This window comes from Neolamprologus brichardi, chromosome 17, assembly GCF_056152115.1.
Source record: "Neolamprologus brichardi isolate AB-2024 chromosome 17, ASM5615211v1, whole genome shotgun sequence".
Taxonomy (NCBI): Eukaryota; Metazoa; Chordata; class Actinopteri; order Cichliformes; family Cichlidae; genus Neolamprologus; species Neolamprologus brichardi.
This window is the reverse complement of record NC_142120.1, coordinates 30,027,246-30,042,981: the sequence shown is the minus strand read 5'-3', so window position 1 is coordinate 30,042,981 and position 15,736 is coordinate 30,027,246. Positions and strand designations below refer to the sequence as shown.

General features: G+C 42.6%; 2 protein-coding genes across 2 annotated transcripts; both read left to right on the top strand.

Moving 5' to 3' along the window:
• The first annotated feature begins 286 nt into the window (after positions 1-286).
• Positions 287-5,457, top strand: LOC118454721 (E3 ubiquitin-protein ligase RNF14-like). The gene is made up of 7 exons (XM_087830537.1): positions 287-504; positions 958-1,088; positions 1,210-2,145; positions 4,332-4,410; positions 4,569-4,760; positions 4,971-5,143; positions 5,238-5,457. The coding sequence occupies exons 1-7, from the start codon at positions 351-353 to the stop codon at positions 5,361-5,363; spliced, it is 1,791 nt and encodes a 596-aa protein (XP_087686663.1). The 5' UTR covers positions 287-350; the 3' UTR covers positions 5,364-5,457.
• Positions 5,458-8,456: 2,999 nt separating this feature from the next.
• Positions 8,457-14,102, top strand: kng1 (kininogen 1). The gene is made up of 9 exons (XM_006797785.3): positions 8,457-8,627; positions 8,819-8,918; positions 9,853-9,999; positions 10,257-10,373; positions 10,490-10,565; positions 11,886-12,055; positions 12,153-12,263; positions 12,336-12,434; positions 13,376-14,102. The coding sequence occupies exons 2-9, from the start codon at positions 8,853-8,855 to the stop codon at positions 13,700-13,702; spliced, it is 1,113 nt and encodes a 370-aa protein (XP_006797848.2). The 5' UTR covers positions 8,457-8,627; positions 8,819-8,852; the 3' UTR covers positions 13,703-14,102.
• The last annotated feature ends 1,634 nt before the right edge of the window (positions 14,103-15,736 follow it).

Here is a 15,736-nt window from a genome sequence, read left to right as displayed (position 1 = left end):
GGAGCAGGGAGTATTCTTCTGTAATGTGTTCCAGTAAATTAAAGGAGAGAGGAGTTTAATAGTGTACTGTGTTGTTGGGTTCTTAGAGACATGGATTGCAAATAAAAGTGCACAATGGACTATTAAGGAGTATTAGTACTAAAAAACAAACAAACATGCTGATTGGCTTGTTTGACTGGTTTGCATTAGCAGCAGGGTTACAGTAGGCTGAGGTTGCGGCCTGTACTTTGCTTCTTACATCATACGCTGATGAGTCAGAGGGACGGACAAACAAGGACCAGGAACAGGCTGGTGTGACCCAGAGTCAAGCAAGAAGCCACAGAAGGAAGGCTTCTCACAAAACAGAAGAGATGACTGAGGACTTGGAGGAGCAGGAAGATGAGCTGCTCGCTCTCCAGAGTATTTTCGATGTGGACAAGTTTGTTCGGGATGAGTCGAAGTCTGCCGGAGAAATCCGAGTATGTGTCGAGCTTCCTGTCGGCTTCAGCGTGGCTCTCAGAGAGGGTAAATCAGAGGCGCCGGGGTTGTCAAACACGCGACTGCTGGACCGAAAAGGTCCGATCTGATGTTTTTGGAAAATGTTGGTTTGGAATATTAGGAAGTACCTTTACTGGTACAGCCCTAATCATCTACTTAAGATAAAAATGGGTTTTATGTAGCCAATGATATAAAATGAGTGAAACACTTGTTCTGCATTAGGCGAGCCCGTAACAATGTAATGTTTTTGTTGGCATTAAATGGGAAGTATGATGGATGAATTAAATATATCTATATTAAATATACCTTTGAACAGCTTAATGTCATCAAGCATCATTTATAGCTTTTGCCATTTGAGTTCATGTGACAGAATATATCAAATATTTTCTGTTGAATACACCCAAATAATTTAAAAACAAATAAACAAACATTACACAAAGAGAATAGTTCATCTGATGACCTCGTATTTTTCTTTCTAAGGTGAAAGTCTGCGTCAGTATGATATTTCCTTCCTTCCACCGCTGCTTTTGAACTTTGGGCTTCCTGAGGACTACCCCTCCTCCTCTCCTCCCTCCTTCAGCCTCACCTGCAGCTGGCTGACTCACACACAGGTAATCAGCAGTCAAGTCACTGTTGGTCACGTGTTCATCCTGCCAGTGTGTGAGAGGTTCACAGGACATTGTAGAGGCTCAGTAAAGATGACAACAATCTATTCTCCCTCTCCCTCCACAGTTGGCTGCACTGCGCGCCCATCTCGCTGATCTCTATGAGGCCACTGGGGGAGCTGTGGTGCTCTTCTCCTGGGTGCAGTTTCTCAGAGAAGACGCTCTGAGGTTCCTGAACATCCACAGTAAGCTGGATCTTCCTCCTGATGAACGCAGCACCCTGCATTATAACCAGGACCAACACGATGCTGAACCCTCAGAACCAAAGAACAATTCAGAGCCAGAGTTCTCTGTACCATCCTCGGAGGTTCAGGAGAATCCTTCAGACGGGAGCAGCGCAGACTCTCAGGGGGCTTCGGCTTTAGACTCATGCAAGCATGACCAGAATGATTTGAACTCTCATCAGAGCCAGAGTGATCTAACCTCAGATTATCAAAGAGCTCTTTCTCCAGAGCCTGCACTCCAAAACCAAACCGCACAAACTCCAGATGTGACAATCCTCCAAGCCTCAGAGTTTAACGTTGATCCGCAGGATGATCTTTCTTCATCTGCAGAGAAATCCAAGCATCATCAAAGTGTCCGGGAAGATTTCTTAAATGAAGCAGATGCTTCTCTCTCATCGCTGCTTCCCTCCACCTCCTCAGGCACATTAGATCCAAGTGAACTTGGAGCTGCTTCTCTGCCGGTCCACCCCACAGATTCTCCTCAGAGTGAAGAGCAAACCCTCTCTGGTCTCTTTTTAACTCCATCACAGACTCTGCTGTCCCACATTTTGATCTATGATGCGGCCCAGAAACACAAAGTGTTTGCCACGACTTTCTTTGACTGCGGGGTTTGTTTTATGGGCCGGCTCGGGTCCGAGTGCGTGAAGCTGTCACCGTGTGGCCACGTCTTCTGCCGGGCCTGTCTCTGCGAGTTCTGTACGGTTCAGATCACAGAGGGGAACGTCCGGGGTGTCACCTGTCCTCAGGCAGACTGCGCTGGTGCCCCTACACCTGCACAGGTAGAAGCTACACGCAGCCTTCAACCTGCAGAATGGTTTCAACAACTGTAGTGTTTGATCCTTTTATCTAATATCAAAACACATTTTAAAAGCTGTTAAAAAGAGCTACAGGTAGAAGGATCGAGGACAGAGGAGACAAGGAGAACTGATGACTGTCCTTTCTTGTCAAATAGAATAGAATAGAATAATCCTTTAATTGTCCCACAAGGGGAAATTTGGTTTTAACAGCAGCCAGAAAGACACATATACAAACAAACAGTACACAGAACAGAAACATACATAATTTTCTTACATATTTACATTAAGAACAATGGTTACTATAAACAGAGTACTGTACAGTTATTAAATTAAATAAAAATAACTACAGATAAGAGGCAAACCAGGTTGCAGTGCGAATCGGTTGATTAACTTATTGCAGTTACAGCGCAGATGTAAACATCTATGTTTGTTGGGAGCAGTTCTGATTGTACAGTCTGACAGCTGCAGGGAGGAAGGACCTGCGGAAACGCTCCTTCATGCAGGATGCAGCAGTCTGTCACTGAAGGAGCTCTGCAGTTCAGCAACATTTACATGCATGGGGTGGGAGACTCTGTCCATCAGAGATGTTATTTTGGCCAGAGTCCTTCTGTCTCCCACCACCTGCACTTGGTCCAAGGTGCATCCCAGAACAGAGCTGGCCTTCCTGATGAGTTTATCCAACCTCTTCCTCTCAGCTGCCGATAAACCGCTGCTCCAACATACAACACTGTAAAAAATGACGGATGCCACCACAGAGTCATAGAAGGTCTTTAAAAGTGCTACCTGTACTCCAAATGACCTCAGCCGCCTCAGCAGGTAGAGTCTGCTCTGGCCCTTCCTGTAAAGAGTCTACAAAGTCCAGAGTCCACTGTCTGTACTCTGAGACGACTATGGCAGAGTCGTCAGAGAACTTCTGTAGGTGGCAGCGTGGGGAGTTGATGGAGAAGTCTGCAGTGTAGAGGGTGAAGAGGAACGGTGCCAGCACAGTTCCCTGTGGGGCCCCCGTACTGCAGACCAGTGTATCAGAGACACAGCCCTGTAACCTCACATACTGTGGACGTTCTGTGAGGTAGTCCAGTATCCACTGGGACATGTGGTGGTCCACTCCTGATAGCTCCAGCTTGTCTCTCAGAAGTCGTGGCTGGATGGTGTTAAAAGCACTGGAGAAATCAAAGAACATGATCCTCACAGTGCTTCCAGGCTTCCCCAGGTGAGTCAGAGCTCGGTGCAGGAGGTAGATTATGGCGTCCTCCACCCCAATGCCAGGCTGGTAAGAAAACTGCAGCTGATCCAATGAAGACCTCACCACACAGTTCATCTGCGCAGCATCTCAGGAGCCTGGAGCTGATGCCATCTGGACCTGCAGCCTTCCGCACCTTGATCTTGCGAAGCTCGTTCCTCACTTGAAGTGCTGAGATAGAAAGAATGGATTTTGGGGGAGGGTGGTGTATGATGGAGTCCACAGAAGCCGGGGGTGGGTGTAATGACTGGGAGCTGGGAGCTGTCCTGAGATGAAGGACAGGCAGTCCCTGAAGATGAAGGAGATTGCAGCAGGGGGGACGATGCTGTGGGAGGGGTGGGTGGTTGATCAAACCTATTAAAATATTATTTAGGTCATTCACCCACCCCAAGTCTCCTGCAGCCTGGGGGGTTGGTTTTTGTCCTGAGATTGTCTTCAGGCTGTTCCAAACCCCTCTGATGTTGTCCTGTTGCAGGTGCTCTTTCATCTTCCTCCTGTAGTTTTCCTTTCCTTGCCTTATCTTCCATTTCAGCTTCTTCTGGACAACTCTCAGCTCCTGTTTGTCTCCAGATCTAAAGACTCTCTTCTTCTCCTTGAGGAGAGCCTTAATTTCAGGATTTATCCATGGCTTGTTGTTAGAAAAACACCGTACCTTTTTGATGGGTACGGTGTTGTCCACACAGAAGTTCATGTAATCCGTAATGCAGTCTGTGATGCTGTTGAGGTCATCCTCCAGGGGGCTGCAGAGGTTGTCCCACACAGTAGAACGGAAAGAGTCCCTCAGGGCCTCTTCAGTCTCTGCTGACCATTTCCTTACTGTGTGTTTCAAACACAGAGGTTTCAAATGAAACCTCTGTGTTTGAATTTCGATCAGCTGACCTCAGCCTCACTTTGTGTCTCTGCTTTTTCATCTCCGTTGTGTTTGTAGGTGCAGAGTCTGGTAGGGGAGAAGCTGTTTGACCGCTATGACCGTCTCCTGCTGCAGAAGACTCTGGACAGCATGTCTGGTCTGTTTTCTTTCTGTTGCTGTTATACTGATTGTGTGATGAATGCTTTCATAGACTGATCAGAATCTATTTATTACATTTCTGGGTTAGACCTGGTAAAAATCTTTAGCTCTTTTTCATAAATATCTCATTTCTTTTGGCATCTTTTTGTCTCGCAGATGTGACGTACTGTCCTCGAATATACTGCGGCTCTGCCGTGATTTTGGAGAAATCCAGCAAGGCAGCGCTTTGCTCTGAGTGCGGCTTTGCCTTCTGCGTCATATGCAGAAAAACATACCATGGAATGGGGAAGTGTGAGACCAAGAAAAAATATGCTGAAAGATATATAATAGACCTGCCACAGTCACAAGGTACACAGATATATGCTGTGTGACCACAAGAAAAAAGTTTCAAAGAATAATGAAAATGACAACATCCAGTCACAGTAAATGTAAAGCTGTTTCACAAATGAGACTTTGGAGGTTTGAAAGTACAGGAGGTAACTGGATGATTGCTTTGAGTCGATGCAGATGTGTGTTTAGTCCAAGTGTAGATGCTGGTGTCCTGTATGTGTCTCTTAGAGGGGGTGAAGGCTCTGTGGGAGGACTATGTCAGCGGCAGCAGGGAGAGGAAACGCCTGCTGGAAAATAGATATGGCTCAAATTTACTGGTGTCCATTATGGAAAAAAACCTAAGCGACAACTGGATTGCCAACAATAGCAAGAGTTGTCCTGAATGCTTCACTAGAATAGAGGTTTGCACTCACCTGAGCACATTCGTACAAACTTGAGAGCACAGAGCAGTTCTGATTGAATTTGCTCATACGTGTGTTGTGCTTTACGTTACAGAAGGATGGAGGGTGCAACCTGATGTTGTGCACTCGCTGTAAGAAGATTTTCTGCTGGAACTGCCTCACCAGACTGACTCCAGAAAAAACAACCGAACACTTTTATGGGGGTCAATGCTCTTCCTAATGCTAACCTCCCCAGCTATCAGCTACTTGAATGTGGTTTTTTTTTTGCATTTTTAAATATTTACTGTGTACATCTTTAAAGAAAACCTGTATAAAGGCACACAAGACAGCAGTTATTTTAAACTGTTTGTCTTTGTCAGAAAATGGAAAAAATTATATTTCCTGTTACCACGGGTTTCTGCTCTTGCCTTAAAAGTCATTCCCAAATGACACCATGTGTCATACTGTCTCATAATCAGCAGGGGGCAACAAAAACAGGCACAAAAAACAAACTTTTGGTTCCTTAGAAAACACAAAGTGCTGTAACTTAACAAAAATTGCCCTCTTTGGCTGTTTTATTTGCCTTAGGCCACAATGAAGCATTTATACCAAAGGTGTATGTTCTAACTCATTGTAATTTGTGGCCTTTACTGTCAACATACTGATCAATTATTCTTTCAGTTAATGAACAAATTATGTGGTCAGAAAACAGACACATTTTCCAGAACCCTGTTTTTTCAAACCAACAGTTCAAAAACACAAATTTCTTTTTCTCCCGATGAACCAAATTAACTGAGCAAGTATTTCCCAGACTGATAAATTCCTCTGCTTTTAGATGTGTGCTGCTGTTAAGTACTGTTATGGCACAAAAATGCTCTGTGCAGTCGTTATCACTGTAACGTTTGAACTCTGAGGGAAAAGACAGGTTCACACTGCCACAGATATATGCAGCTGCAACAACTACAGGTAAAGCTTCTGACCTTGACGTGCATGTTTCATTTCAATTCCAGCAGCAGCCTACAGGTAGATCCTGAACACGTGGCTTCTTTCCCCTTCCTCCCTGTTATGACAGTGCAACAAAGACGCCAGCATGTTTGATTTTCTTGTCTGTCCAGGAAAAATCCTGCTTCCTCATCACTTCCTCATAAATGTCTAAACAGCAGTTTGCCTTTATAACCCACAGAAGGAGACTGCACAATGCAAGAATACTTTTTAATTGTATCGGTTACACCTTTATTTTTCCTGCTAGCACAAACAAAATACATGCTTCATTAAAAAAAGACAAATTTACTAACTCTCCAGACTGGAACCCCTGTAGCTCCACAAATGCAGGCTCATCCTTTAGTTAGAACACCTTGAAACATGGCTCCATCACCTCCCCCTCAACCCCAACTGGTCACAGCAGATGACTTATTCTTCCGAACTATCAAAAGGAGGTTCTTCCTTCCCACTGTTGCCAAGTGCATGCTCATGGGCGTTCATCTGATTGTTGGGATTTTCTCTGTAGGATCTTTAACTTATGGTGTAATATACTTTGCAGTGACTGTTGCAGGGGTTTGGCACCATATAAATAAAACTGAGTAAATTGGAAATCAGTTTGAAATTTCTAGAAAATTTATACTGACACATATAGTGTGTGCTGGAAGGAATTCTTAGATAAAGAAGCATGAATTAAGAAAACTAAAGCAACTGATAATGGTAGTTTATAGGTTTTCACTGCAAGATTTGACTGAAGAAAACACCTGCAATGCATTTTCTAAAGGCGTTGGCCGGTTTTGTTGGCAAAACACTTTCCTTTATACTGGTTCTCAAGTCAAAAACACAGATTTTTTTACTTTGCTCTCAAGGCTTGCACAGATTTGCTTTGCTTGGTACCTAAAATGTGAAGTACACAATGACTTGATTGTGTATTTCACAAACACAATTTTACAATTAAACAAACAAGATATTTAATTTCACAAGTGTTTCAGGGTGACCTTTAGAAAGTAGATTGCCACAGTGGACCAGGTGGTAACCTATGAAAAGGCAAAAACTGCAGTTCCTCTAATGATCTCTTGAGGCTGGTCCCAAAAGCGAGTCAGTCCTCACAGACACTGACATTAAAAATGTCCAACTTAAAAAAAACACAAAAAAAACAAAACAAAGCAAAACAAACAAACTTAACATTTACAAAAAATGTTAGTCTCTGCAGCCAGTCTTTTATTTGTAAGACAGCTGGATATCTGCTTAATTTATTTATAACTCAGCTGTTAATGTTTCATTTTTTTAAGCGATGTATTTTCTAAGATGTGGTCACTTTAATTGACAGATGCACAAACACAGGGATGTGTAGCCAATTATTTGGTAGGCCTTGCTTATGGTGATTAAGCCAGTCTACTAAACCCATCACATGATGGCACAGACCATCCAAGAAGCATCATTTTCAGTTCTAATAGCTGTTATAGCTTAGCACTAATTAGCAGGTGTGTGTGTGTGTCTTGCAAAGTCCACAGACAGTGGGCCTCAACCATGTGTCATCTTTAATGTCCAGTCTATGTAGTATTTCCCCCTGATTTCATGTAGCTACTAAGCTAAGATACCCTGTGGCCAGGCTATTTTCTAAGTACTTTGATAATCTGTCTCCAGCACACGTGCAGCTGTAATTTTGACTCATAACCACAAGAGGGCAGGTTTGCGCTCTTATGAATCTGCTGTACACTTTTACACTATTAATTCATTTCCATGTTTTTAGCCGTCTTTAAAATCTGTGACACGATAATATGTTACTTGCTATTCTTACGTGAGTGGTTCACGCAGAGCATGATGCTGTCATCTGTCGCTAAGCTGATTCTTAATGCACTTGGTGAACTTATTGTGCCCCTGAAAACCTCCCAAAGAGAAATGAAACACTGACTGTAGGATACAGAGTGCACACATCTCAGCTTGTTTCACAGATGAGCAGTGGGGAAATCGGTGCGGCTCAGGATAAAGGTCGACGGGGGCAAAGTACCAGTTAAAAACACACACAACACACACACACTCATAAAGTACTGACCGCACACAAAGGGGTCCCTAAACACTAAAATTTCCTTCTCCCTACAGTCAGAGCCAGTCAGCTCTACTTTATGTGGCTTAATGTGTGTTAATGGTTGCAATGTCACAGTCACTAAGCCTAATGTGAGGAGTTATATCATCAGTTTTCTCTCTGCCTTTATCTCCCAGACGGTGACTGTTACATTTGCTCGATAGGTAGGAGGGCAAACAAATGAGCAAACATTTACTTTCCTTTTACTGACTGAGCTTTCTGAGCATTATTCTGTGTGTGTGTGTGTGTGTGTCCCTCCTGTCCGTTGTGCCCTCCTGTCCCCTGTGCATGTGTCCATGTGTGTGTCAATGTCTTTCTGACGATTCCCACCCACAGTTTCAGGAGATCTTCACTCAGCCGTCCATCACAGTGTGGAGAGGAGTGGAATTTTTCCTCTACGAGCTCAGCGGGATCAATAGCAGGCCTACACCTTCAGAAACTGTAAGAGAACACTTTTTTATAGCAAATAATTTGAAGTGAGCAAATTGTGCACAGGAGTGCATTTTTAGATTGATCCGGTGAAAGTTATCAGTGTTCGGAGGTTATTTGGAGGTCATTTCAGCCTCGCTGTGGTTACCTGAGGCTTACAGTGTTTGGTGGTGTGTGATATTTGTCTCTTCTGTGTCTCACAGCAGAACAGAGTCAAACATCCAGCAGGATCAGAAGATGAGGAGTGGAGTGGGGTTGTGTGTGCTGGGCCTGCTGGGCCTGCTCTGCTCAGTTTTTGGGCAGGTAAGGAGGAAACACCAGATTTCCTGCTCTGAAACCTAGAATATACGAATAAGGCTGCTTGGGGGTGATCAGATCATTTTGTCAAATAAAAGAGGATGTTTTTAAACACCACAGCAAAGATCTTGCATTAAAATCTTTAAATACTTTTAATAAATATAAGCTAAAAGTATTAAAAACAGAACTGCTAAGTTTGTCGGATGCCTCACGTCAAAGCAAGAGCATCACTTACTTTGGGAATTGGAGGATATGTGCTTCATCTTTTTATAGTTTCTGGTAGATTCCCTTACTAGTTTGGTAATCTGGACACTCAGTACATAAGTAGGATGTCTTAAAACCACAAAAAGCAAATAACGATCAACTCTTACTCCCTTATTCCGATCCCGGAGTGCAAATCCACTGCTGTACAAACCTGCAGGGTCACTGACTTTGCCTTGTTTGTACCGTACTTTATTTCAGTTCTTGTGACCCTTTGAAATGACGCAATTTCATTTTGCAGATAATCTGAGGATGAAGAAACATTCACATCTTTTACGTTAGCACAAGCTGCAGTGCAATGCCACAATTTAGAAGCCTTTCACATGCACCTTTTTAAGTGCTCTGCTGTTTTCTGATATCGGGGTATTGACCTGAAAAGTCCTGCATGCAGAGTATTAGTTAAAGGATAACTTGCGAATATACGCAAATAAGGAAAGCAAGTCACCTCAAAGTTTTTGAAAGCTGAACACATGAAGTTTTACAGCCTTATTTACTTCTGAGTAAATTGCAGAAAAACGTAGAAACAGAAAAAAAGAAGTCAGACAAATCACAACACTTTTGGAAAACACTACATTTTTGTCAATTTTAAAAGAAATGAGCCAATTGGTATTTACAAAAACATTTTGGCTTTATTCTAAAAAAAATCACTCTGTGCATCATCTTCCTTCTTTTCATCCAGGAGGCAGCGGAGGTCCAGTCTGGTGTCCTGATCTTTTGTGATGACCCGTCTGTGGAGAAGGCTGTCCACAGCGCTGTGGACGAATTCAACGAGAGGCTGAGCACCGGCCATAAGCTGGCCCTCTTTCAGATACTGAAAGCCAGCAAGGTACAGTGACTGCAGACACATGTGTTACCATGAAGAACAATACTGTGAGATTTTATGAGCTTTTTTGTTACGTAAGTTACAGAAGTGGGAATCAAATCAAACTGAGCTTGTCGCTGTTTTTCCTTACAAAGCTAAAAAAACAAGAGGATTCAATGCTCTGGGACGATTACCAAGAAATTCAAAGAAAACATGCTGTGGCACTTTGACTTCTGGTGCACACTGATTACATATATTTTTGTGTGTGTGTGTGTCTCCAGTCAGAGAATGGCTCAGACTCAGTGTACTCACTGAAGTTCACTACCTGGAAGAGCGAGTGCACAGCTGACAGCAGCAAACCCTGGACAGACTGTGACTATTTGCAGTCTGGAAGCAAGGTAACAATAATCAGCTCCTCCTCCCATTTAACAACTCGTGGTATGAAAATATTAAAGTTCTCGTTAAATGCTTTAGTAAAAACAAAGCCGTCGCACGGTCTGTCGTGTCCCTCCAGGGGCCGATTTCTTGCAACGCCACGGTCCTCATGTCAGAGACAAAGGCTGAGACAAAGCAGGTGGACTGCCAGATTGGTGAGTGAGGGTGAATAAACTCAGCATCAGATTAAAGTTTTTAACAGTCCTTTCAAAGCTTGTTTTTTTCTTTGGGTTTTTTTGTTGTCTTGCTGCAGAACATGGTCTATCGAATCCATTCTGACTGAGACCTCATTTTAACACAGAACCAGTTGCTTTTAGAGACAAAATTCCCACATAAGGGACTTAAATCATTATCAAAACCAAAAATATCCACAGTTCTTACACCATGGATGTGTTTACCAGAGTACAGCCACCTAACAGTGAGTCACTGAGGGAAATGGGCACTGGTGGGCTGCTGGGGAAACAGAAGGGGGCTGATTGGGTAACATGCCAACACTATCTGCAAGCACAATATTAACTTATAACACCATAAAAGGCAGTGACGCAGTCTAGACTTTAATCAGTCAAATATAGGCGTTCGGTATATCGATCCTGTGTTTTTCTGCCCCACTCACAGGATATTTTTCAGCTTTTTAAGGCTCAGCTTGCAAACTGTATTTGTACATTAAAGTAGTATTTGATTGTTTCATGTGCGATTTGGTTGTAAAGAAATAAAGTAAGCTAGGTTAAATAAATAGGTGGCATCAGCACATTTACTAGTTTTTAATGATAAATGAAAAGGGCTTGAAATGAAGGCTGGTGGACTTTTTGATTCAGTTCTTCTTCAGTTTAATCACCCAAGGACAGTCCCTGGTATTTAACCCCTGGTGGGAGTGTGTCCTTGGAGGTGGTCTTGATCATTTTTGACCCACCTGGTGTGGATGTGAGTCAATGAAGGTCATATGAACCGAGGTGTGAATCAAGGCATGCGGTCATTTCTGTCACAGATCCTTTATGAGGCACTGCCCCGACCCACCATTATGTGAAGTATAAGGTCACATGTGTCAAGGTGTGTATGGGGGATAAAGCACCTGGGAAGGGATCTCAGGACTGGGTTTTAGGAGATACCCACTGGTGTCTTAACCATTAGGCAGCTGGGTTGCTTTCTAGAGGCTTTGCTTTCCTCCCAGTGCACCATGACCGCCAGATTCCAAAAACAAACAAAAAGTATATTTTCTCTCACTGGCCTGTTTGTATTACAGACTATTTGGGACTGTTTTGTGCACACTGAGATCATGTTGTGTTGATCTAAACACATCCAGAGGGAGCCTGAATTCGGGGCATTCTTTAAATAATTAACTAGATTAAAAACATCATAAATAAATAACATTAGACACTTTTTGAAAAGCTTTAACCAACTCTGTTTGCCTGAACCTTGAGCAGTGATTGGAATATGAGCTTATGCTTTTCCATGACTCCGATTTTTCTCCACTGTAGAAGGGCACATCGTTTCCGAGAAAGCACCTTGCATGGGCTGCCCAGAGCTCATCGATGTAGACTCCGAGGACCTTAAGGTTCCCCTTTCTGTCTCCATCTCCAAATACAACTCCATGTCTGACTCTACCCACCTGTTCAGTCTGCACAATATTGGCCACGCCACCAGACAGGTACAGCAGGTGGCATGGAAGTGAAGGGAAAATGGGGAGGACAGGCATCTCTTTTTCTTTCCTTTTTTGTCTTTACGCATCACGTGTATTTGTGTAGGTGGTTGCCGGCTTCAGATTCAAGCTGATTTTTGACATGAAGAAGACCGTCTGTTCCAAGGCTGAACACACAGACCTGAACGAGATATGCGTCCCAGACGACAAGAATCTGGTAAACCAAAACTAATGCACAAATCACCCCAGCCAAGACGTGCTTCTCACCGTGTGTTCTGTGCATCTGCAGGAATTTGCCAACTGCAACTCTACAGTGGATGTAGCACCTTGGAGACTTGAGCCACCACAGGCCCACATAGAGTGTGCACCGGGTCAATTGCCACCCTCTGTAAGTCCCTCTTTTCACAGGATGATCAAACATGAGCGAGTAGACAAGAAGGCAGGAAATAAATGAAAACCATTCACATAGTAACTGCACTGGCTAATATTTACTCTCCCTCTCCACTGGATGTATCAGCGGGCTTACCATCTGGGTTGCTTTGGGATATTTTGAACTGGAAGGGCTGAGAATCTAACCACCAACCTTCCAATTTGTGCACCTCAAAATATTCCATCTTAGTCTTTCATCTAAGTTATAGGAAATTCATTTTATAATTATGAAAATTAAGTGTTATCCATCTAAAAGAAACGTGCACATTTCTTTAATGGAAAAGTTTAACTAGGTTCAGAATTCTCGTTTCATTCGGTTGTCGTATTAGACGCTCTGTTTTAATCACTCCGCAGAAATCACTGTCAACGTACAGAAAAGAAATAATTTTTAAAAAGAAAACAGAATTTTTTGTCACATTACAGTTGATCCCAAATTATTGCAAAGTACAGATATATGAAGAAAATCATCTTGGCTTTGTGGCTGGAAATGGTGAAGATTTGTGGTTCTTACTTTGAGAGCTCAGCCTTTAAAGCCAGGATAGAATTTAAAATGGGTTCTTTGCTAAGTTCTTTGTTATGTGTTAACATTCGCTCATTCCTTTTTATGTTAGGTTAGTGTGAAGTGGCTTAACAAATGAAAGAATATTCTTCTGAAATGATCAGGTAGAAGGAATATGAGTGAAAAAGCAGCCAATGTCCAAAGTAAATATTTGACCTTAAGAAAGCCTGGAGAAATACTTGCAGTTCAAGAGCATTTCAACAATTTACAAGAAAGTCAGGCTACTTGGAATTAAATGATAAACAAATGAGGTATGGCTTGAGACTTTTGCACAGAGGTCACCGATTAGGAAGGTCCATTAGCGAGTCCATCTTCTTATAAATCCTTTGCTTTTTCTTCAGACGTTCATCAGGCGTCGTCCTCCTGGCTGGTCTCCTCTCAGGCACTTGCTGTATGAGGTCAAACCCCAGGCCACAGCTACATCTTCACCCTCACAACCCCCCACCACAGCTAAAACCAAAGAATCATCTGAGGAGGACACCACATCTGCCACACCGTCAGTTTCGCGTGACGCAGATGCGAAAGACCACCTCTTCCACTGCCCATCCAAGCCCTGGAAAGCTTTGAAGCCTCACCCCTCTGCAGCTCCTACCAAGGCTACCGTAGAAGCGGCTTCTCCACAGCCCCCAGCAGAGGGAACCTTCATCGATACAGACCTGCAGTCATAATTTCTTTCCTCAAGGGAGCCAGATTCATAAAAGAAAATTTCCACTTGTTGCACTCTTCCAGCAGATTGTTTTTTGTTTTTGTTGCAGACTAGTTCTCTAGTTGCTGCAGGGAGTTTTGGGAGATGACGATCGTCTTGTAAGATGCCAGGTTTCAAATAATACAACAGATGGGTTCAGTTAATAATATTTTTTTAAGGTCTTGTAAGTCTTAAGAAAACTGAGGAAAAGAAACTGAAATTAAGACAGAACTCTAATTTTACGGCTCTCAAGAAAGTGATGTCTGTTTGGAATCAAAGAGTTGAGTTCATCAAAGGATAGAGCAGTTTGTGTGCTGGTTTATGTGTGAATATAAAATGCTTACACATTGAAGCTTAAAATAAAATTAAAATTTGGTGGAAAATGTTCATGGTTTGCAAGATTTGTAGTGCCAGAGCAAACACAGCTGGGTCAATCTTTAACAAATTTATTTGTACATCTTCACAGAACACTCAGATGATGAGTCAGTCAGTCGGTCAGTCAGTAAGTCAGTCAGTCAGTCGGGGTACAAACCTTTACTCTTCGACCAGTGACCCAAAAACAAAACACAACATACATTTATAAATAAAAAAGCAGGTTACTGTGAGGGCAAACTTGTCCTAGAAACTAGCAAACTTAAGGCATTCATTTATAAATGTCTGTATGGCTGCCTATTAGACTACAATATATAAAAAAGGGAAACAAAATGCAGCAGGAAGAGTATTCAGCTTCACCCAATATCATGCAGGTAGGCTGTGAGTAACAATACATTGGCCCGGCGTACATTCATTCATAGTATAGGCTAGAGTTCTGACAACATGGTATGTTATGGAAATATATTAGTGCTGCATACCAAAAAACAAAGAAAAAAGTATTAACATGAAACCACAGAGCATGTAGCCATGTGTGAGAGTCTGAGACACTTCTGAACCTCCAAATTGAATATAAATGATCAATATTTCACATATTTTGTCCATATTTTGATTCCCTGCAAGTTTAAGGGTTCAAACCCCTCCACATCTGTTCAATTCACTGAGAGAGAGAGGGGCCGCCGTTGCTTCATTTCTAAATATCGGGTTCCATACAATTAAAAAGATGGTGGACACAATAACATGAACACCAGGTAAACAAATAGGAATAGTAACAGAGACACCTCAGACTAGAAGCAGTACACTATAGTCTTCACAGAGGCTGCAGACTTTTACATTTGCTTGGTGTTTGTGTTGTTATGGTCACAGTGAACCATTTTCCCTCCGCTCTCGGTTCTTTGGACACATAGGGGGTTTAAAGACAACCAACAGTCATCTCTGACGTCAGCTGACTCTGCAAGATTGCAAAACAACAGCGAGGTATCTTTGTGATACTCTGTCCCTATCATACAGTTAAACTGCAACAAATGGAGAGAAATCAGATCCTGCGATGGCATGATTTGTAAATCTGAACCTGTGCTGAGCCATGTGATGGTTAAAAGGAAAGAAAAAAGAAATGGTAGTGCAACAGTTACTGCAGAGGTACTGCACCACTTCAGCACCAAAGCTGAGGGATTAGAAGACGTTTTAAACGAGCATTGGCTAAAGAAGACGCCCACATTTCCTCCTACGTTTTCCCCCGTGACGTCAAAGCTGCCACCTGATCTCAGAAAATTTGAACTCAAGCGCAACTTTAGTTCTTCATTAGCTGAAAATGCATTTCTGCGGCATCACTAACATTTACTGAGGGTGTCAAACAGGCAACCTGCACACGATGCTTCAGCAATCGGTACAACACACACAGACCCCTACACCTCAAATCTAAACTGACAAAATACAGCTGTGGTTTCGATTCATGGTGCTTCAAGTAAAACGACTGATTTATGAAAAAGAAAAAAAAAAAAGTTTACCCTCATTTATGTTTCCTTGCAAATGATGCAAAAAACAGCATTTTTTGTGTGTCTGTTTGTTTTTCTTCTCTGGCACAAACCAGCCAGGAGAGAAAATGATTTATAAAACATTTAAAGACACCTTTGCTGCTAGTGTCATC

Bases quoted from the DNA above. Each gene is read 5' to 3' on its own strand.
- LOC118454721 (XM_087830537.1), top strand. From the start codon at position 351: ATGACTGAGGACTTGGAGGAGCAGGAAGATGAGCTGCTCGCTCTCCAG. The intron at 2,146-4,331 runs GTAGAAGCTACA...TTGTGTTTGTAG, and splicing joins GTGCCCCTACACCTGCACAG to GTGCAGAGTCTGGTAGGGGA. The intron at 4,411-4,568 runs GTCTGTTTTCTT...TTTGTCTCGCAG, and splicing joins GACTCTGGACAGCATGTCTG to ATGTGACGTACTGTCCTCGA.
- kng1 (XM_006797785.3), top strand. From the start codon at position 8,853: ATGAGGAGTGGAGTGGGGTTGTGTGTGCTGGGCCTGCTGGGCCTGCTC. The intron at 8,919-9,852 runs GTAAGGAGGAAA...CTTTTCATCCAG, and splicing joins TCTGCTCAGTTTTTGGGCAG to GAGGCAGCGGAGGTCCAGTC. The intron at 12,435-13,375 runs GTAAGTCCCTCT...CTTTTTCTTCAG, and splicing joins CGGGTCAATTGCCACCCTCT to ACGTTCATCAGGCGTCGTCC.